Raw genomic sequence first — 22,765 nt, forward strand, 5'->3', positions numbered from 1 at the left:
GAGAAGGATGGGGCATCAGTGTCTCATGTGGACGGAGGTGTCGTCGCCGGAGGTGCTCTCGCTCATCGGCTGCTCTGGTGACAACGTTGTAGGCACTTGTGAGAACTCCAGTACAAGCATCGGTTTCTCGTGTGGACAGAGGTGACGTCGGTGGACGTGCACTCGGTCATCGGCTGCTCCAGTGACAACACTGCAAGTGCTCACATGAACTCTGGTACAGGCATAAGTGCTTGTGTGGCTCAAAAAGGAGAAGGATGGGGTGCTGATGTCCCACATGAATGAAGGCAACATTGGCCGACATGCTCTCAGTCGTCGACTGCATCAGCAACATCCAGGGGCGTAGCCAGGATTCAAAGATATCTGGGGCTAACTATAATTGATATAAAAAATTAATCAATTCAAAAATACAAATAAAAGTATGTGAATATTAATTTTCAAAAACATGATATAAAATATTTAATATTCAGTACATTCAAAAGCATAGAATAAAAATATTATTGAAGTTGTGCTCTTCGATTTTTCTTAGAATCAAACTCATTAATTATTATATCATTATCAATAGTTTCCGCTAACTCCCGTTCAATATAGATGACTATAGAATCTGTTAAAAACTCTTCTTCCATCTTGTTACGAAGAGCTGTTTTAACAAGTTTCATAGCTGAAAATGCTCGTTCCGTTGTTGCTGTAGAGACGGGAAGAGTTAAAACAAGACGAATCAACCTGCCAATTAAATAATATACTGTATTCAATATATAAGTAAATGATATAATTATAATATATATAAACTAATAAATGAGAAAAAAATTAACTGTCAATCAAATTGTAACTTCCTGATTTGTTTATTTCAATTAATCTTCGACATAATTCAGAAATAGTTGATAAATTCTGAAATCTTTCATGGCCAACAATATCAATCTTATAGTGCTCCAATTGCATTCTCAAGTGGTGTAAATCTTGTGTATCAAAATCAAGAGAATAGAATTTCTCAGCAAGTTGATAGATGTGATCAACATTAAAAAGCTTAAAGTTTTCTTTAGGTTCCAAAGCACAACTAAGCTTAAGAAGTTCCACTGCCTCATCCTTGAATCTACTATTAAGCTCTTCAACTTGAAAATCTATTGCAGCAGTAAATACATCAAATCGATAGTGATGCTCAACTGTGATTGAATCATTTTGTTGACAAGAACGACCTGTAGCAGATTTATAAGGAGCTTCCATTTGAGGTATCTCAATGTCAAACTTGGTACAAACTTCTTTCACATAACTAAGTAGAATAGCAAATCCTTCTTCTCTCAAAGTATGAAACAAAGTTTTAGTAGTTGAAACATAGTCCATTGCATTTAAAATATCTAAAGATTTCTCTTGCAATGCTCGACAAAGCAGATTTGTTAACCCCATTATCTTTTGCATCAAACGTAATATGAATATGAAATCAAAAGACTTCATCGCTATCAGCAAACCACTAGCTTCACCACGGATGGAGTTAGAGGACCCATCATACACCATGTTTTCTAATACGGTAATCACAGAACTATACATATCAATCATGTTACAAATTGAGTCAAAATTAGAACTCCAGCGAGTCTTTCCAGGCCGTAGTAAATTTCCAATTTGATTACATCCTCTACCAGTATCACGTTCACCAATAGCTATTATATGCGCAACTTCAGCTTTTTGAGCAGAAAGTAACTCAGCATGACGTTTAGGAGACACATTAAAGAGATTACAAATTGAATTCAATTTTGAAAAGAATAACCAAATGGATACCTCTTTTTCAGCAGCTGCAGTTAATGCTAGTTGAAGTCGATGAGCAAAACAATATACATAATATGCACATGAACAATCTTTCAAGAATAGAGCTTGTAATCAATTCCAAGAGCCACGCATATTGCTAGCACCATCATATCCTTGTCCCCGCATGTTGTGGATATGCAAGTCATAACAGCCAAGAGTATCAGATATTTTTTTTCTTAAGTGTTGTAGCAGTCGTGTCAGTCACATGTACAAAAGCAAAGAACCGCTCTCGTAAAAAACCATTAATATCCACAAATCTTAATACAATAGCCATCTGCTCTTTGTTAGATGTATCTCTTGCTTCATCAACTAAAATACAGAATTTTGCATCCCCGATTTCTTTACGAATCTTAGTTCTCACTTGATTGGCAAAAATATTCAAAATATCTTTCTGAATATCTGGTGAAGTATACTTTGCATTTTTTGGAGCTTTCTCTAAGACGATGTCCCCAATATTCTCATTCATTTTTCCCATAAATTTTATCATCTCAATAAAATTTCCACGATTAGTAGAAGATGGAGATTCATCATGCCCTCTAAATGCGCATGCTTGTAAAGTAAGTCATCGAATGCTTTCAATAGTTGTTGTAAGCCGCAATCTGTTCTTCTGCTTTTCTTCTGAAGATTGTGCATTCATCATTTTATCAATATAACGAGGTATATTCATCAAATTATCAAGATGTTCCATAGCATTATTATGTGGTGAAGTATTGCATCCTATATGCATCAAAAATGCACATCTATCACCATCATTAACTCGCTTCCAATATTTGAATCCATCCGTCGTAAATGCAGGATTACGAGGATGCTTATGATCAAACAAGAAGCATGGAAAACAAAATGCAGCATCTTTTGAAGGAGAATACTCTAACCAAGTAAATTTTTTAAACCAATGACTTTGAAATCGTCGATTTTGACTTCCGAATTTGGTCGGTGGATACTCATTCTTAATAGGTTGATATGGCCCCATCTTAATATAAGCTCGTCTAATTTCATCCCTTTGATTAACAGGATATTTCCATATCAGAGTACGAATCCTGGATCAGGTTCAAGGGAACTGATATCAATATCTGTTATAGGAGATTTGTTAGATTGTTGATCACTTGAATTTGATATGTCAATATTGGATGAAGAATTCCCTTGACTTGTCAATGTCTGCTCTTTTGCTTTAAAAAAAGAATTAATAGTTTATCTTTTCTTCATTCCTTGAGTTTTCTGTATTAAAGTGAATAAATATAGAAATTATCAGTATCCAATAATAAGAAAATATCCCTTAATAACAAATCAGATACAACATAATAAGAAGTCATATGTTGCTAATATCGAAACATTAATAACTAAAATAACCAAGTATATAAATAAAAGTAACCAACTTAATGATCTAATCTATATGTCATCGAATCATTTTATCTAACCGATTAAACAAAGTATTACTTATAAATCAATTAAACTGATTAATATTTAATTATCTAATTAAATTATCTTTAATTAATTAACTAATTAATTAATTAATTAAAATAAATTCAATTACATGATTTGGCTGTAGTTCTCGGCAGTAGGATTGGGGCTTCACTTTCTCATCCCAAACAGACTTGAAATATGTTACTCTATAGCAACCAAACAAAATTCCTGCAACAAATGATTTTAAATGATATATCGATTCTCGAATAATTTCATATTCATCAAAGTATCTTTCTTGTACCTCGGTTCTAAAATCTTCCCTCAATACAATATGTATATCACGATCCCAAAGAGCCCAAAACAACCAATTTGCAAAACGCAATACAAGCAAATTCTGAGCCAATTCCTTTCCCAGATATTTTGCACGTTTAGGGAGAAGGGAGGACGCGTACGAGATGGGACAAGGAAAGCGGCGTCGGCACTGGCGTAGGTTGTCACGCGGCAAGTAGAGAGTTGTGTGTGTTGTAGTTGTGGGCCTGTGGCTGTGGCAACGTCGTTGTGGAGGCGGCGACGTGAGATGAAGCAGTCGTTGTGGGTATGTAGCAGTGTCGTTGTGGAGGCGGTATCGTGAGATGAAGGAGTCGTTGTGGAGGCGGTATCGTGAGATGAAGCAGACGTTGGCGTTGCGGCGGCGGCGACGTGAGATGAAGGTAAAAAAATAGGTTTAATTTGATGAAAGCATACTAGCATAGGACTAATTTTTTTTTTTTTGTTTTAATTGGGTGGGGCTGGAGCCCACCCTAGCCCAAGGGTGGCTCCGCCCCTGGCAACATCATTGCAAGGGGATAAGATCTTCTGATCTCCTTATTCTGGTCCGCTCTTGGATCAGGACAAAGAGATTGGTGGAAAATAATGACCCTTACCTGTTAATAGATGGAGGATCATTGCCCTCCATCAATACAAAGATTGGAACAGGGACTGATCTAACCTTTGCGGATCAGATGATCACATCCAGGTTGCAAGTGCTCGTCAGAACGAAAAACATTTTTTTGTTGACAACTTCCATATTGATTTTTTAAAAAGGAAATATGATTTTATAGGAAATAGAGAATATCTAAAAAATTATTTTCTAACAAAAGAAAAAACCCTTGCTTTTTGAGAAAATAAAAAAGAAAATGAAACCAAAAGTTCCTTTTGGCTTTAATTTTTTTTAAAATTTGAGTTAAAGTTCAATAACTCCAATTTATCTAAGATAGTTAAACTGACTTTTTAAACTGATTTATCCAATTAAAATATTTTAAAAATATAAAAGTTTTTCAAAAATATAATAAATTTTATATATTTATAAATTTATTTTCTTAATAATTATGAATTATTATATTATTATTTTTTAAAATAAAATATTAAACTAAGTTATACCTCAACATTTAATAAGTTATGTTTTAATCACCTTAACATGATTATATGATTTTCTAGTAATCACATATCAAAATTATACAAATAATTTTAAATTAAACATATTTTAATTATCATCTTATCGGAAGAAAATCTATATAGTACATTACAACTCTTAAATATCAAATTAACTGTTTAAAAAGCTAACCACCGCACCATCATCTGGGCGAAACAAAGTCATTAATATGACAGTTATTAAATTATTAATCTTAAAGTTTCAAATTAATTATATTAAAGGGTTGGCATGATCCCTCAACCATAGACCTTTATTTGGTTCTCCTACTTTTCATAACTTTTATAGCACTTCCTTATTTTAATAATATGTTAAAGTACATAATAATTTATATTTTATTTCTACAGGTGGTTTAATGAGTATCCAGAAATTTTCTGATCGTGCGTTAAATATTTAATTGGAGTACTTTGTCCAATATCGTCGTCCCCAATCAGACATCCATAGATAAATTACTATGGCGACATTTTACTTTAGCATCATACCTTTTTATCTTAAAAAAAAATTAAGTTTCTAAGAAAAAAAATTAAATTTTAAGATTTTATTTTAAAATTTTAATTCTAATTCAACCAAATATCAGATTTAGAAATGAATTTATTCTGGTATTCTCAAACCTCTCAATCTAATGCCATTTAAATCTTTAAGCACCATAATTGGATAAAAGGAGAATAAAATAATAATTGTCTTAGGCTTAAGTTAATCTCTGACAAAACTATGTCTATCTGCGACATATAAAAGTCAATATTATATAAGCTCTATTTGTATAATTTTATTGTATTATAATATTATCTTTTTCATTGACAAATAGCCCATGTAGCATGTGCCGTCTGCCATGACTTTTTACCCATTTGGTTGTCATAACTTTTTTTTTTTTTTTTTGCCATATAGCCCATTTTGTTGTATCTTGATTGGATTTATGGTAAGATAAATTACTCTTATAATATCACATTAAAAGATGACAACTTGGAAGTCTATCGTTGCACTATAACCCCATAGACTTATAATATCACACTAGATTTTAAATGTAATGGATAGAGAAAAATATAATTTGAAAGAAAAGATTAGAGTCAAATAATTTCGGATATTACAGTGATAGCTTCGTAGTCAGCTTTAGTACTAGAGCGAGAGATTATAGGTTACTTTTTTAGAGTCAAGAAATAAAATTTCATCCAAGAAATATTACATATCCACTAGCCAAAGAAGACCAATCTTTTCTGCCTTCAGGAGATCCGACCCAATCTATATTACTATAGACATTCAACTCTAATGAGAATTGACGATATAAAAGAAGATCATGTAAAAGCATGCCTTTAAGATAACGAAGAATTCTCTTAAGACCTTCCCAATGGTACTCGGTCAGAAAATGCATAAATTGGCAGACACGATTAATTGCGAAAGCAATGTCAGGTCGTGTAATTGTGATATATTGTAGGACACCAATAATACTTCGATAGATTTGGAGGTCAACTATTAAAGGAGAGGAAAAAGGAGCATTAAAACCTCCTTCAATGAGTGGTGTGGAGATAGGACGCGCACCATTCATTTTAGCTCGTTAAAGAAGCCAAGTGATATATTTGCTCTGAGAGAGAAGACAACCGTCAACATATGGAAGAAACTCAATGACAAGGGAAAAAATGAGCCTTCTCGAGTTCCTGAATTGGAAACTCTTGATTAAGAAGATGGAGGAACGAAGTGATGCCATCTTGACCATTACTAGTTATTAAAATATCATCCACGTAAATTAGGAAAAATATGGAAAAAAAATTTCATTACATTTATAGAATAGCGAAGAGTCAATTTTTGATCGAGAAAAACCCTGAATGTGAAGTCAATTAGATAGACGATGAAACCACGTACGAGGTGTTTGCTGAAAACCATATAATGATTTTTAAAGTTTACAAACATGGGTTGAAAGTTGATGGTGAATGAAACCTGGTGGTTGCTTTATAAAAATAGTTTCTTCAAGTTGATCGTGAAGGAAAGCATTGGAAATATCTAATTATTATATGGCCAATTGGAGCTAAAAGCTATAAATTGTAACAATCTGATAGTTCTACTTTGGACGACCGGATTGAAAGTATCATTGAAGTCAATACCTGGTTGTTGACCAAAATCTTTTGCAACAAGGCGAGCTTTGTAGCATTCAATGGATCCATCTGCGTGATATTTAATTTGATAAACTCATTTAGAGCCTACAATATTCATAGACGGAGTACGAGGAACTAAGGTCAATGTTTCATTATGAAAAAGAGTATAAAACTCTGTCGCCATCACAACATGCTAATTTGGGCATTTGACTGCCTGTGTAAAGCTAGTTAGTTCAAAAAAAAACTTGAAGAAGCAATTATGAAGGACTAGAAGACGCCCGGCCCCTCCTCAAGTGCGTCGGACCAGAAGACGTCGAGTACATCCTGAAGGAGGTGCACTAAGGCTCTTGCGGAGGTCATCCGGGCGGCCATGCATTAGCCCGAAACATACTTCTAGCTGGATACTTCTGGCCGACCCTATAAGAGGATGCCACTCGGATAGTGGCGACTTACTTGTCCTACCAGAAGTATAACAACATGTCGCACCGACCGATCGAAGAAATGAAAGCGTCCACTATATCATGCCCGTTCGACCAATGGGGCATGGACATCATCGGACCTTCTTCACATAGCGACCAGTCAGCGGAAGTTTCTACTAGTGGCGATGGACTACTTCTCAAAGTGGACAGATGCCGAGCCGCTTGCAAAAATCACCGAACAGATGGTCATCAAATTTATTTGGTAGAACATTATCTGCCGGTTCATAATCCTGCGCTGACTCGTATCTGACAATGGAAGACAGTTCGTCGGTCGGGAGCTTAGAGAATAGTGTGAAGACTATGACATCCAACAATCCTTCACCTCAGTAGCCTACCCTCAAGGCAACGGGCAAGCAGAAGTCGTCAATCAGGAGATCCTCAGAATCTTGCGCGCTCGGCTCGACCACATGAGAGGTAGTTGGGTCGACGAGCTCCCTAGTGTGCTATGGGCTCTCCGCACGACTTCGAAAGAGGCAACCGGCGTAATCCCATTCCAGTTGGTGTACGGTAGCGAAGAAGTTGCCCCCCGTGGAGGTTGGGGTAGAATCCGATCGGGTGCAACGCTACGACAATGGGAAATCGAATGGAGGTTGATGGAGCTCGACTTGGTGGACAAAGCAAGGGCAAAGGCTGCCATTCGGCTAATGGTGTACTGGCAACGGATGAAGTAGAACTACAATCGGAGAGTAATCCCGAGGTCCTTCCAGGTCGGTGACCTCGTCTGGAAAAAGTAAAGCCGATCGGCGACGTCGAGAAGCTCGAAGCACCATTGGCAGGACCGTTCAAGGTCGTGCAGAAGCTCCGATCGGGCACGTACTATTTGGAGGATGAAGAGGGGAGGCGGCTAGAGAGGCCATGGAACATGAACCATCTTCAACCATACAGGGCAGGATGAGAGGTGCGCATGTGAATCCTGTACTTTGTATCTATTGTGTGTTTGCCGAATGCAGGGCAAAGTTTGAATAAAAAAGCAAATACCTCTTAAGTGTATCTCCACCAACGGTTGAGCGGCGACTTTAAAGGCGAGTCAACGCCAATTGTCAAGCGGCAACGTTAAAACCTTGTCTCCACCAGCCGTCGAGCGGCGATGTTAAATGCGGGTCTACATAAAATCGTCGAGCGGCGACGTTAAAACCTTATCTCCACCAGCCGTCGAGCGACGACGTTAAAACCTTGTCCCCACTGATCGTCGAGCGGCGACGTTAAACGCTAGTCTCCACCAACCGTTGAGCGGCGACTTTAAAACCTTGTCTCCACCGATTGTAGAGCGGTGACGTTAAAACCTTGTCCCCACCAACCGTCGAGCGACGATGTTAAACGCGAGTCTCCATCAACCGTCGAGCGACGACGTTAAATGCTAGTCTATATTATCCATCGATCGACAACGTTAAATGCTAGTCTACATCATTCATTGAGCAGCGATGTTAAACGTGAGTCTTCAACAGTGATCGAGCGGTGACCTTAAACCCGGGCCTTTATCAACGGTTGAGCGGCGACTTAAACCCGAGCCTTTATCAACAGTCGAGCGACGACTATAAATCGTTGAGTCAAAAACTCCCATGCCACTCGGCCAGGTTTGAGCGGTACTTAAATCACGGACTCAGCGTTCGGATCTCATATCTTCCCCGTTCGACGTCGAGAGGTCGGAGTAGCATATGGGTTTCCTGCTCTTCCCCGTTCGGGGTCAAGTAGTCTTCAAAAGATTATTGAGTGGACATGCATCGGAGAATAGCCGGTCAAAATCTGAAGTCTTTGGAACTGGGCAACCGTTTGGCATTATTTATTAAACACTCTCCGAGCCGAGCGGGAAATGGAAAAATGATGAACTAAGTGCTTTGGCAAATAAGCAAGATGCAAAAAAACATACAAGGAGGGCTCTGCTTCACTCAAGATAATCCAGTACGTCGTCGAGTAACGCGACTGTAAGCTTGTCCCGACTTATGACCTTGCTGGTCAAAGCGGGCGGGCAGGTGGCCCCCCTCATGAAGCTGATCGATCGTCCCCTCGATTGCCAAGTTGAATAGTCGAAGGGCCCGGTCGGTGACTTTATCACAGAATGCTTCCGAACGGATATAGGCTTGCTTCATGGCCTCAAACTTACTCCCTTCGGCATCTTGATAAATTCTCAATGCCGCCCGGGAGCCCTCCAGCTCATCCTTGGCGGTGGTAATTTGGCCGCGGAGGGGCGTCTCTTCGGCTGAGCGACTATGTCTCTCGGTGACCAGGAAGTCTTCAGCTTCCTTAAGCTTTTGGGACGAGGGCCCGAACCTCTTTATTCTTTTTGTCCAAGTTGGCGATGGCCCGGTTCTTCCTCATGTTCGCCGACTCGATCTTGTTGTCAAAAGTTGCGACCTGTTTATTCAGTCGCTCAAGCATGGTGGCCTGCCCAACGCTCTTTGCCCGTTCGACCTCGAGCAGCTTATCGCTCATCCCAGCGCGGCTTGGAGTCGGCCCACCTCGACGTCTATGTTCTCCTGAGCGACGGAGGATTGGCCGCTTGGCGCCTTCAGTTGTTTTACTTCCTCCTCCAGATACACGAGCCCGTGGCACATGACAAAACTCTCCACCCAGTACTGTGGATAAACAAAAAGGAGTTCGTAAGTGTCGATCGGAGGTAAACTATGAATTCACATTAAAGTACTTACTCCGGTGGACATTTGGGTGTGACTGTTCGCAAGGGCGCCCGAAGGCATCATCGTCGCACGGGTTCGGGCGTCCTCCCAGATTTTGACGAGCGACCCCTGTATGATAATCTGGTGCTCGGGGTCTCGAGATCCAGCGCTCGACTCGCTGTATTCCTCGGTAGACAAGTGAAGGATCGCCGTGATGTGGTGTTGGCTGCTCGGGGACAACTGCGTCAAAGTCTCCCGGCCGGACGACCTAGAGGTGGATGCCGGACGGATTCGGGACTTCTTTACCTTCGAGGGCTTCGAAGTCGGAGGCATGAAGGCCATCGGCGGAGCAACTAGAGTCCCTTGCTGCAGCTCGGCAAGGGACGGCGTCCGATCTGACGATGCGGAGGCCACCGTTGTTTGAGCCGGAGTTGGGGTCGAAGTTTCGACCTGCTCGGCTGATTGCGCCGCTGAAGTAGCAGAACGCAATGAAGGCTCGACCCGCCGCCTCTTGCGCCTGTTAAGTGGCACGTCAGAGGAGGTCGAACCCGATGGTTCCTCAACGGGAATAATGGCGCGTTGCTCGGCTGAAGGGTGTGAGCCTGGGGCAGCTCCTCCGCTTGGCGCATGGCTAGCCTCGCCTTCGCCCACCACCACGGGCGTCTCCTCGCTCAAGCCGAGCGGATCTTCGTGGGAACCAATCGGTTGGAAGCCTCGGCTTGCCAACTCTTAAGTGGCCACCGTCTCGATCATTGTGTCCTTAAGCTTCGCCTTGCCAGCCATACGCGCTCGCATCATGACTTCGACTGCAAGATAAAAAGAAAAATCAGTTAGCATCAAAGGAAGAAGTAAAGAAGCTTCATACCTAAGCTGGTCGGCAACCGGGTGCGGATCAGACTCAGACCGAAGATGTACAAGATGCCCTCCAGCAGCAGCTTATGGATGTCGTATTTCTGACCGGCAAGTATGGAGGCTACGTTTAAGTAGTCTAATCGACTCTTGTAACTTTTCAGAGGGGGCTGAGGCGCCACTTCGAGCTGCCAGCTGGTCGGGAAATCTGGCCGCTCGGGAAGGCGCATGAAGAAAAAATATTCCTTCCAATGCTTGTTGGAGGTCGACATCTTGTCGAAAAAGACTAGACCAACTCGTGACTGGAAGAGGAAGGTCCCCGGATCAGGTAGTTTAGGGTAATAAAAGTAGTGACAAATTCGGTGGATAAGGGGAATGTCGTGCAGGCGGAATAAGATGATGACTCCGCACAGCAGCCGAAAAGAGTTCGACACAAGTTGAGGAAGGGAAATGCGGAAGTACTTACAAATCGCTAGAATGAAAGGATGAAGAGGAAATTGCAGACCGACAACAAATTGGTCGGCGGGAGATTGGGCCGATCAGATGGAGAAGGCAAAATGATCTGATGGTAGGAAGGAATTTCAAAAACCTCGCATAGGCTCTCAGCATCGCCCCCATTAAACTTAGACTCCTTGGATGAATACCAGAGAGCCCGGGGGAAGGAGAAAGCGGCTGAGAGGAGTTGGCCATCGCAAAAACAGATGCGAAAAGGAAGAAATGCGATAAAAAAAAGATAGGGACAGGTCACTAGAATGTCGTCGGAACAAGGAGAAAAGCCGAAAAAGAATTAGAGACAGGCGCAATAGGGAGAGGGCTTACAAGAGAGAGGTTACCTGAAAAGCAGAGGCTGTCGGAGAAGCACGGAGCATCGCCGAAGAGTGAAGCACGCAGGAACGTAGACGATCATCGGAGAATTCGCACGAGGAGTGTGCGAAGGAAGCGGCGCAGCAGGATTATAAGGCTTGGGCTCGGCCGACAGAAGCCGTCCGATTTAGGTCGTGGAAACCCAGGCCACGATCTCACCGTTGAATTCAAACCGTCAAATGTCACATCACGCCTGTCACGTCAGGCGTGTGGCGGCTGCGGGCATGACACGTGGCATACCATCATCAGTCGGTAATTAATAAAGACATGGGAGCGTGTTCAGTCTTAATGAGCGAAGATTTGCACGATTCCTAAGAAATCTAGGCGACGTCAGCCGGATCGCGCTCGCTCAAGACAATCCAAAGAAAATTTCCATAAGCGCAAACCTTTGGCAAGCCAATCGGATCGAGGGAGCACACTTATGGCCGAGCGGCTAGCTTCAACGAGGCCGATCGAGAGGAAGTCGACTCACACGTCCAGTCAGTCGGACTACAGCCTCCTTCGACTAGACTTAAAGGGGAAGCTTGTGTTGCGGTGTTCAGGAGGGGCACACCGTGCTATAACAGCGGAGGTCAAAGTCAGGACGATCAACGGGCGTAAGGGGTTAGCCGATCGGGCGAGTCATACGCTGATCGGGGATTAAGCACCGACCCACCGTCTTCCGCACAAGGAGTAATCAAATCGACGCTCAAGGGATGCTTAGAAGCCGAGCCGAGCCGAGCGGTTCCTCCGCTCGGTTTAGTAGTAGACTCGACATCAATTGAGCACATAGACATCAGCAGAGCACGCAGACAGTATACTACCCATCGAGTGGCTATCCTGCTCGGCCCAACAATCGAGCATGTTGATAGTAGGCTTCCATCTGAGCGGCCATCCCGCTCGATCTGGCAGCCGACGACACTTGGACAGTGGGCTCTCAGAGTCTCAGCCGATCGGCTATTCCGCTCGGCGTGACAGTAGACAGCGCAAGGATAGCAGAATTTTGGCCGAGCAATTATTCTGCTCGGCCAAGCAACAGACACAGCGAGATATCCTTCGACATCCTTTTGGTAGCTAGTGTCGCTGATAGGCGGCATGGTTAGACAGAAGATCGTACAACGGAAGCTTCCACTATCACTTCAGAGATATGCTCGGTCCGTTAAGGTACTGTGTCAGTGATACTTTACTGACACGTCTTTTCAGGGAAAGTTTTGAGATGCGTACTCACCTTGGGAAGTTTGCACATGCGCTTCTGGAACTTTATATAAAGGGGGTCCAAGTATCGGTGGAGGTATGTTTTTCTCGCTATTTCTAGTGTTGCGCTACAGTTCTTGCTTCGCTGGAGACTGACTTGAGCGTCCGAGGGCCATCGTCGGTTACCCCTTCCCTAACTCGGCACTGACGCTACTTGTGTTGCAGGCAGGAGCGGAGTCCACCGGAGGTCAGTAAGAGCGTCACACTCCCAGCATCCGTTTCTTCGACTTTCGAACAGGATCAACTGTCAAAGTCAATAGGAGGTCAAAGGTACCTACAACATTATGGGTCGCCCGATCGGATTACACGGCCGATCGGACATGAAGGTCCGACCGGGCATCCAACTCAGTCTGATTTAGCATAGCAACTTGGGACCAGCAAGCTATCCTTATCGGTAAATAGTGAATCCCCCGATTTGAGGCCGAGCCCGATCGAACTTCAGGGCAGACTAGGCTCAATGTTCCTTCGCTCAGTTCCAGAGATAGGCCGAGTGAGCACCGAGTCAAGTGCTACATCCTATAAGACCGAACCGGCGTTTGGTCAGCGACCGATTGGCTTATAGAAGAATCTGTACATATGTCATGTCATATTTTTATGGAAGTTTGTACTGGAAAGGACATGGAACATCCCGTAGGCAAATCATATTTTAGAAGTTTCTATCATATCCCATTAGAGATTTGCGTGTTCGCTTAAGAAAATATGTAAAAGATATTTTTTGACATGTCTTTTTCTAAAATATTTTGGAAAACGTGCATATGCTTTGGGATACTTGTACAAACACTACAGTGACACTATAAAAGATGGTTTCCATCCATAGACTGAATTATGCGATGCTTCATACTTGATCATGCTCATTGTTACAGTTTTTTACTGTTCTTTTTCTCCTCATATATGGATTACTGATTTAGCGTCGAAGGACCAATGTCAAAACTCTTTCCCTAACTCGATACTAATCCCCCTAATTTGATAGAATAACACATAATCTTTTTCTAATGAATATCATAGTCACGTTTTCAACTACTCGTCTTCTAAACTTTAGAATATGATGATATAGTTATATTTATCCAAATAAATTTTAAATATAATTTAATTTTACATTGGTAACAATTACTATATGATTATTACATATTTTTAATATAAAAATTGACAATTCCAAGAGTGCTTTCTCTTGCCGCCCCAAAAAATTTATAATATTTTATAGGCAACTTGTCTAAATAAATAATGGACGTTCACAGCTAATAGTCACAGCGTTTCTCCATAGTCCAAGAAAAGGAGATGGAAGAAAAGATTCCGAAACCCATCAAATGCAAAGGTAGTGGATTAAATTTCGTGTTAAATTAATCATTTATCGAAGCTTAATCTGACTGATTCCGACCGGCGATGCTCCAGCGGCGGTCTGCCGGGCCGCCGGCGAGAGGCTGCGGATCGAGGAGGTCGTGGTGGCGCCGCCCCAGCGCCACGAGGTCCGCATAAAAATCATATGCACCTCCCTCTGCCACTCCGACATCACTTTCTGGCGGATGAAGGAGATCCCCGGATTATTCCCCATAATCCTCGGCCACGAAGCCGTCGGGTAGGTTACTGCACGAGAGTTTTTACCGATCGCTTTAATTAAAACGAAAAGCAACCTGTTTTGGTACTGGATTGATCGCCGGCGGATACGCCATTTTGGGCGGCGCTGCAGGGTGGTGGAGAGCGTGGGGGAGGCGGTGGAGGAGGTGGCGGTGGGGGACACGGTGCTGCCGGTGTTCCTGGCTGAGTGCGGCGGCTGCGCCGACTGCAGATCGAGGAGGAGCAACGAGTGTTCGCTGTTCCCCTTCGCGATGCGGATGGGGATGCTGAGGGGGGACGAGGCCGCCCGGTTCACCGACGCTGCGGGGGCAGCGGTGCACCACTGCATCAACGTGTCGAGCTTCGTTGAGTACACCGTCGTCGACGTGGCGCACATCGTGAAGGTGCACAAGCCGATGCCGCCGGCGGTGGCCGCCTTGCTCAGCTGCGGTATCTCCACCGGTATGTTCTTTCCCCTGCTTCACAATAGAAGACAAATTAGTATTAAAAACATCATAAAGGAATCAAAAAATGTCGTCCTTTCTTTTGCCCTCTGTTTTGTGGATGTGGATCGAAAAAAGAAAGAAACAAACTCGTTAAATAAAAGAAAAGAAAAATAAAATAAAAAAGAAGAAAATGAGAAGAAAGAAAAAAAATCTACAAAATAATTTATAAATATTTATTTTTTGCTTCTGTAAAATTTTCATCCTGTTATTTTAAGGAGTGGGAGGTGCATGGAAGGCGGCTGACGTGGAACCCGGGTCCACCGTGGCCATATTTGGTCTTGGCGCAGTCGGCTTAGCGGTAAATAATAACAATTATTATTATTATTATTATTATTATTATTATTATTATTGCAGTTATAAATTCAGATTCATGTGGGAAACGCAGGCAGCAGAAGGAGCGAGGATGCAAGGAGCAGGGAGAATCATTGGCGTCGACGTCAATCCTGAAAAATTTGAAATCGGTCTTTTTTTTTTCTTTCTTAAATTAAATTAACAGTAAAATCTTTCTTTCTGTATCTTCATGGATCCGAACTCAAAATTTTGGCGGTTTTGTTTGTTCAGGGAAGAAGTTTGGAATTACAGATTTCGTCAACAGCAAAGAGATTGGAGACCGATCTATCAGCGAGGTTTGCGTCCATTCTGTTAAATTACATGTGTTGATTGATATAGATCATTAACGTGCTTAATGGTATAGGTGATAAAGGAGATGACCGGCGGTGGCGCGGATTATTGCTTCGAGTGTGTTGGGCTGGCGTCGCTGATGGCTGATGCTTTCGAGAGCTCTCGCTCGGTGAGTCGATTGTTAGTAAACCTGAATGAATGAATACAATTTAGAGAATAATAAATTCACGATGCTACAAGGAACGAAGATTGTTAACCATTTCTGCCAATCAATTTTGCTGGTAGGGTTGGGGCAAGACGATCATACTTGGAGTGGAAAAGCATGGGTCGCCGATCAGTGTAAACTGTAGGGAAATCCTGAGAGGAAGGAGCATCATGGGAGCTTTCATGGGGGGAATGAAACCAAAAACTGACATCCCAATTCTGATGGAAAAATACATAAGAAAGGTGTTCAACTCCTGCAGCACTCAACTACATAATTGAATGGATTTGTTTTAAACTTGTTTTTTTTTTTTGTTCCTTTCAATTTCTATCTGTGGATCTGCAGGAGCTTAACTTGGATGATTTCATAACTCATGAAGTTGGTTTCGAGGACATAAACAAAGCATTTGAGTTGCTGGAGGAAGGAAAGAGCATCAGGTGCACCATCTGGATGGATAGATAAATTTATGAACGAGAATGTATAATAAAAGCATTTGTTGCATCCAAATATCTCTAAAACATTTTCATAAATCATGCTTTCAAACATCGTAGAAAAGGTGCTTTAGCAATAATAGTGAAATCAGTTGTTTCGAGTATGCAAAGTTTAGGAAATTTCACCAATTTAGATTGTGATGAGTATTGATCGTTCCTCAGATCAAATGCCAAGGAAAGGAAACACTGATCTCAGTAGAAACTCCATTTGCAAGCAGATAATGCAATATTGTATCCATCAATCTAACATTCTTCCACATTCACCTCAGTAAGGGAATTCTTTAGTAGAAATAAGAAGTTGAACAATGAAGAACTGGCAACTCATCTTCTGTTGAAGTTCCATGATCTATTTGTTTTAAATAAGGAAATCAATAGTTTACCTTGTTTCTAATTCAACTGATTTATTCTTACGTTTGCACAACAGCTGCATTTGCTTCTTCAGTTATGACTTGTGGCTATTGTTACTGTTTTGTCCCGTTCATGACTGAAACCATTCACATGATTGGTTATGAACAAGGTAGAAATTCTCCTATTTCTAGTCGAGATCTGTACTGATATCAGGATTTGGGATGCAGTTAGGAAATAATATCTTGGTGTCAAGGAACAAGATGACAACTGATCTACATATAGTTGGTTTCTTTAATTGTTTGAATTCGTTGATCTAGTGTGGTATGGAAAACATTGCTCTAATTTTGGATGTAATCTCTCTCCTACCAAGTCATAAAAATGAACCAGAGTTGCATGACTGAATGATCTATTCCCGTCTTTGTTTGATTGTTTGTTTTCATTTATAACTAAACATGAGAAATTTGCAAAAAAATAATAAAAAACCAAAGAAGAATGAATCTAAGAAGATCAAGCAAAATAAGTTGAACCAATCCATATGATGTGGTGATAACGAGGGACCTATTAAGTGTGGATCAAAAGATAGAGATAACAGTCAACGTGAAGGTCAAAGTCAAAGTGGTCAACATCCGGATGTCAAAGGGCTCACCTATGGTGACCGAGCAGAGGTCGACTATAATGACCGATCGGTATGGACAGTGTCCGATCGGCAAGAGGCTTGTCTGAGCTGACCCTCGTCCAGCTTAGAACAATAGGGTAAGATTGCTAGACGCTCACTGCAGATCGACAGAATACTAAGATCACTGAAACACTTGTCCGAACGGAAGGAGATAAGCTACTATATCCAGTCGCCAGAAGGAAGAACAGCCGAGGCCGACCGAGCAGAGGAGTCCCGACCGAGCAGAGGAGTTCCAACCGAGCGACTACCTCGCCTAGCCGAACAACGGGATCACTATCGTATCTCTCAATATTTTTTTGGGAGATAGTACGACGGAAGCTTCTACTGTTTTGTCAGGGATATACATGTCCTGTTAACGTATGATGTCAGAGGCACTTTCTCAATATTTCCTTTCATAGGATGAATTGGAGAATGTGCCCACGATTAGTTGGAGAACGTACCCACATCCCGAGAAAAGTGTGCACGTCGCACACCACGACACTATATATAAGGGATCCATACACCGGCGGAGGTACGGGTTATTCACTATTCACGTCTGTGTCTACTGTTGCTCCATCTTTTTCCTCTTTCTGATAACTGACTTGAGCGTCGGAGGGCCAACGCCGAGGACTCCTTTCCTGACTCGGCACTGATGTTTCTTGTATTGTAGAGCAGAGCGGAATCAACATCCAGTCAATGCGACAGCCAAATCCCCAACTTGCCATTTCCACAATTTTCGGACATGATCATATTGGCGCCGTTTGTGGGAATGTAGCCTGCATCTAAAACGCGAAGATGGAGGATGTTGGACGACTCACCACGGTGACTTTATGAAAGGAGGAGCTGGATATACTGATACAAGTCCGAGCAGCAAAAATAGTGGAGTAACAACAGCAACAAGCGCTTGCCGATCGCAAGGTATAGGAGCCCGCAACCTCAGTAGCGGGTCATTAAGCCGGATATAAAGACCGAGCGGAGCATGTACCCATTTGGGGATAGAGTAAGAAGCCGACTAGCACATACGGAGACGCGTCCAACGCACCGATCCCCTTCCATCGAGCATTGTTTCACACACAATCAGAGGAGCTAGGCTGAGCGGATAAGGAACGAGGATCCTCCTCGGACGACACGCCTGTTCGGGACCCATGTAAAGGGAAAGCACCAAGGAATGATGATTCACCCGAGTGGATTAATCAACAATTCTCTTAGGGAACCTTAGACGACCCTCTTTTGAAGCACTATACCTCATTGACGATCGGTCACTACAACGGAACAACCGATCCGGATGACCACCTGGCCCAGTTTAATAACGCGGCCATACTTCATCAGTGCACCAACGGGGTGAAGTGTTGGATTTTCCTCACTACCCTTTCCGAGTCAGCACAGCGCTGGTTCAGACGAATGTTGATCGGTTTGATTCATAGCTCCAAAAACTCCTGAGCGGCATTCTTGCACCACTTTGCCAGCAACCGCTGTTACCAGAAGACGAGCGTTAACCTATTTTCCTTGAAGCAAGGGCCCAAGGAGGTACTGAGGGCCTACATCAAGTACTTCAACCAGGTGGTCATGGATATTTCATCAGTTTCCTCGGAAATATTGGTGAACGCCTTCGCCTAGGGGCTCACCGAAGGAGAATTCTTCCGCTCACTCATCCAGAGGCCGCCGAAGGACTTCGACCACATGCTCAGGAGGGCCACATAGTAAATAAATGTGGAAGAGACCCAAGCAGCAAGAAGAAAGGAGGGCGTCGGTCGAGCCCACAGGAGCGCTTGAGCGGCGACCACCTAGTAACCATCAACCACCCAAGGGGCCCCGAGCAGGAGGAGTACAGCAACACCAGGAGCCCAAAACGCTCGTCATACAGTATGTGGCAATCAGTCACCCAAAAGTTACAAAAGGCAAGTCATGGACGCCAATGTTCTGCTCGTTCCACCAATCGACGACACACAAATTGCGCGATTGCTATGACCTGACACCAATCGCTAGCAAACTAGCTCCACGGGAATATCACCGTCGATCACCATCTCCAGATTGACTACATAGGTGCTGATCAGCCAGCCGAAGGGACGAAGAAAGAATGACGGTCGAACCACGCCATCATCGGAGCCAAAGAAGAAACAACGCAAGTCCCGCCCGAGCTTCTGCTGAAGGGAGTCGACCCTCGGCCTGAGAAGAAGAGAATAGAAACAACGTCGCTCGGGGAGAGATTGGAATGATCGCCAGTGGGCCGACAGGCGGTGACTCAAATCGAGCGAGGAAGTTACACGCTTGGCGACTAGAAATACATGTTGTTGGATGCAATAAGGAGAAGGTCGAGAGACCTGAGATCAGCTTCGACCCTCGAGACTTAGAGGGAGTGGAGATCCCTCACGATGATGCCTTGATCATCCGAGCGGTAATAGCTAATTATACTATTCACCGAACCTTTGTTGATATAGGAAGCTTGGTGAATATTATATTCAAGAAGGCGTTCGACAAGCTGCAAATCGACAGGAGCGAGTTGCAACCCATGACGACCCCGCTATATGGGTTAACAAGCAATGAAGTATTGCCGATCGGCCAGGCTTGGTTGGCCATATCGCTCGGAGAGGAGCCGTTCAAGAGGACAAGGACCACAAACTTCATTGTGGTGGATGTGTCGTCCACCTGCAATGTTATATTGGGCCGACCGACCCTTAATGAGTTCCGAGCGGTGATGTCCTCTTTTTGCCAGAAGATCAAGTTTCCGATGGACAACGAGGTGGGCGAAGTTAAAGGCAGATCAGCTGGCCGCTCGGTGGTGCTAAGTCGAGATGGTCAGGTCCGAAGCAAGAGCCGCGCGGAAGACCCCGAGCTTGGAAGTGAATGCCATCAACGAAGAACCTCCGTGCTAGTCTACGAGGAAAAGGAAGAAGTCCAAATTCATCCCAGCCGATTGGAAGCCACCACCTTTATCGTCGTCGACCTAACAGAAGAGAAGGCAAAGTTGGTAATCTGCCTTAGGCGAAATCACGATGTATTCGCTTGGTCGACCCACGATCTCTCGAGCATCTCGCCAAGTGTAGCTTAGCATGAGATTCACGTCCGATCGAGCGCTCAACCGGTGAAATAGCGGAAGAGGGACTTCAGTGCGAAGTAGAACCAGATCATTCGGGCGAAGATAGAAAAACTGCTAGAAGCCGATCACATCCGAGAGGTTCATTTTCTGAGCCGTCTCGCCAATGTTGTGCTGATTTCCGAGCCGGGCAACAAATGACGAGTCTGCATCGACTTTCACAATCTGAACAAGATTTGCCCGAAGGATTTCTATCCCCTGCCCAGGATAGACCAGATGGTGGACTCCGCGGCGGGTTGCGAGCTGATCTGCATACTCAACGCATATCAAGATTACCACCAAGTGTCGCTCGCCTGAGATGATCAAGAGAAGGTCAGCTTCATCACGGCTGACAGAACTTATTGCTACAACGTCATGACGTTCAGATTGAAGAATGCCTGCGCCACTTATCAGAGACTGATGAACAAGATTTTTCGATGGTAGATCCATCACAACATAGAGGTGTATGTCGATGATATATTAATAAAATCTCTCAGAGTCGTTGACCTTTATGCAAACATCGAAAAAACTTGCCATACTTTAAGGGCATATGGGATCAAGCTGAATCCGAACAAGTGCATATTCAGAACAAAAAGTAACCACTTCATCGGATACATCGTCATTGAACGAGGAATTGAGGTGAATCCGAGCAAGGTGAAGGCGCTAAAAGACATGTCCCTGCCCCGCAACTTGAAGGAGGCTCAACGGCTGACCAGACGGATTACTGCACTATCCAGATTCATCTCCAAGTAGTCCAACTGAAGTCACCTGTTCTTCAAGATCTTGCGTCGACCGACTAAGTTCCAGTAGGACGCGGAATACGACAAGGCGCTGGAAGAGCTTAAGAAGTACCTGACCTCCTTGCTTGTATAAGCCAAGCCCATTGCTGGCGAGCTGCTATGGATTTACTTGTCATCCACCGAGTATGATGTTACTTGGCATTGGTAAGACAAAACGACCATGAGCAACAACCTGTATATTTCCTAAGTCATATATTAAAAGAGGTAGAATCCCGCTACACTAGTCTTGAAAAATTGACTTTCGCGCTAGTACTCGTCGCTTGGAGACTCTGCCCATACTTCCTATCACATCTAATCGTTGTGATGACCAACAACGCCTTGGGAAGAGTTCTTCTTCACCTAGAGGCATCCGAACGGCTGATCAAATGGACAACCGAGCTGAGTGAGTTCAGCATACAATATCAACCTGGGATGGTGATCAAGGCCCAGACCTTAGCTGATTTTGTCATTGAGGTCCGGAACGCCGAGCCGGGCGTGACTTGAAAAATATACATAGACAGATTGTCCACTAGACAAGATAGCGGGATCGACATTCTCTTGATTTCACCACGGGAGGATAGGATGCAATTGTCTGTGCAGTTAGACTAACGGGCCATAAATAATGAAGCCGAGTACGAAGCCCTAATAGCCGGCTTGCAGGCGACTTAGCATGTTGGAGTTGCAAAAGTCCTCATCCACTTGAATTCTTAGCTAGCTGCTTAGCAGCTATTGGGGACGTTCGAAATAAGCATCTCCCGACTCAGGCTATATGCAGAAGCATTCGAGAAGTTGAGGGCAAGCTTTCAAGAAGTTATTATACAGAAGATCTCCCGATCAGACAATCAGGCCACGGATGAGCTGGTTAAGTTAGCTAGTTCATTATAACCGGTCGTGATAAGCCAGCCAATTGAACAAGTTTCACTGGTGGCACACATCGATAGGATAGATGGAATAACCTTTTCGAGTGACCGAAGAATCTCATTGATAAAGTTCCTCTGATCGGGTAGCACTCCATCCGATTAAGATGAAGCTCGCTTGTTGAAAAAGAGGGTCAGACGATTCACGCTAATCGGAGAATAACTATATAAAAGAGCTTTCTCAAGACCGATGCTCAAGTGTGTCAGACTGGAGGGCGTTGAGTATATCCTTCAAGAAGTGCATTAGAGTTCTTGGGAAAGTCATCTAGATGGCAGATCGCTGGCCTGAAAGATCTTGTTAGCAGAATATTTTTAGTCCACACTACAAGATGATGCCACTCGGACAATGACCACCTGCTTGTCGTGTTAAAAATATCACAACATCCAGCACCGTCCGTCCAAGAAGATGAAGGCATCCACGGTGCCTTGTCCATTCAACCAATGAGACATGGATATCATTGGAACATTTCCATTGGCGATCAGCTAATGAAGACTTCTGCTCGTCGCAGTAGACTACTATTCAAAGTGGGTGGAGGCTGAGCCGTTAACCAAAATAACCGAACATATGGTCATCAAATTCATATGGTAGAATATCCTATATCGGTTCGACATCCCTCGCTGGCTCGTATCGGATAACGGGAGGTAGTTCGTCGGATGGAGACTCAAGAGTGGTGCGAGGGCTACACCATTGTGCAGACTTTCACCTCAGTAGCCTACCCTCACAGTAACGGCTAGGCAGAAGTCATCAACTAGGAGATCCTTAGAGGGTTACAGGCTCGGCTCGACCACACTGGAGGCAGCTGGGTCGATGAACTCGCCAGCGTCTTGTGGGCCCATC

General features: G+C 43.5%; 2 protein-coding genes across 2 annotated transcripts; one reads left to right on the forward strand and one right to left on the reverse strand.

The window, feature by feature from the left end:
* Positions 1-804: 804 nt before the first annotated feature.
* On the reverse strand, positions 805-2,260 carry LOC122025197. The gene is made up of 2 exons (XM_042583967.1): positions 2,035-2,260; positions 805-1,793 (listed from the first exon to the last, which is right to left on the reverse strand). Exons 1-2 carry the CDS (start codon positions 2,258-2,260, stop codon positions 805-807), a joined length of 1,215 nt encoding a protein of 404 aa, XP_042439901.1.
* An 11,747-nt stretch (positions 2,261-14,007) lies between these two features.
* Positions 14,008-16,259, forward strand: LOC122025475 (alcohol dehydrogenase-like 7). Its single transcript, XM_042584285.1, has 9 exons — positions 14,008-14,096; positions 14,174-14,357; positions 14,469-14,797; positions 15,057-15,139; positions 15,227-15,302; positions 15,403-15,467; positions 15,536-15,631; positions 15,748-15,909; positions 16,010-16,259. Exons 1-9 carry the CDS (start codon positions 14,060-14,062, stop codon positions 16,124-16,126), a joined length of 1,149 nt encoding a protein of 382 aa, XP_042440219.1. The 5' UTR covers positions 14,008-14,059; the 3' UTR covers positions 16,127-16,259.
* Positions 16,260-22,765: the final 6,506 nt, after the last annotated feature.

Source organism: Zingiber officinale, chromosome 9B (genome assembly GCF_018446385.1).
Source record: "Zingiber officinale cultivar Zhangliang chromosome 9B, Zo_v1.1, whole genome shotgun sequence".
NCBI lineage: Eukaryota > Viridiplantae > Streptophyta > Magnoliopsida > Zingiberales > Zingiberaceae > Zingiber > Zingiber officinale.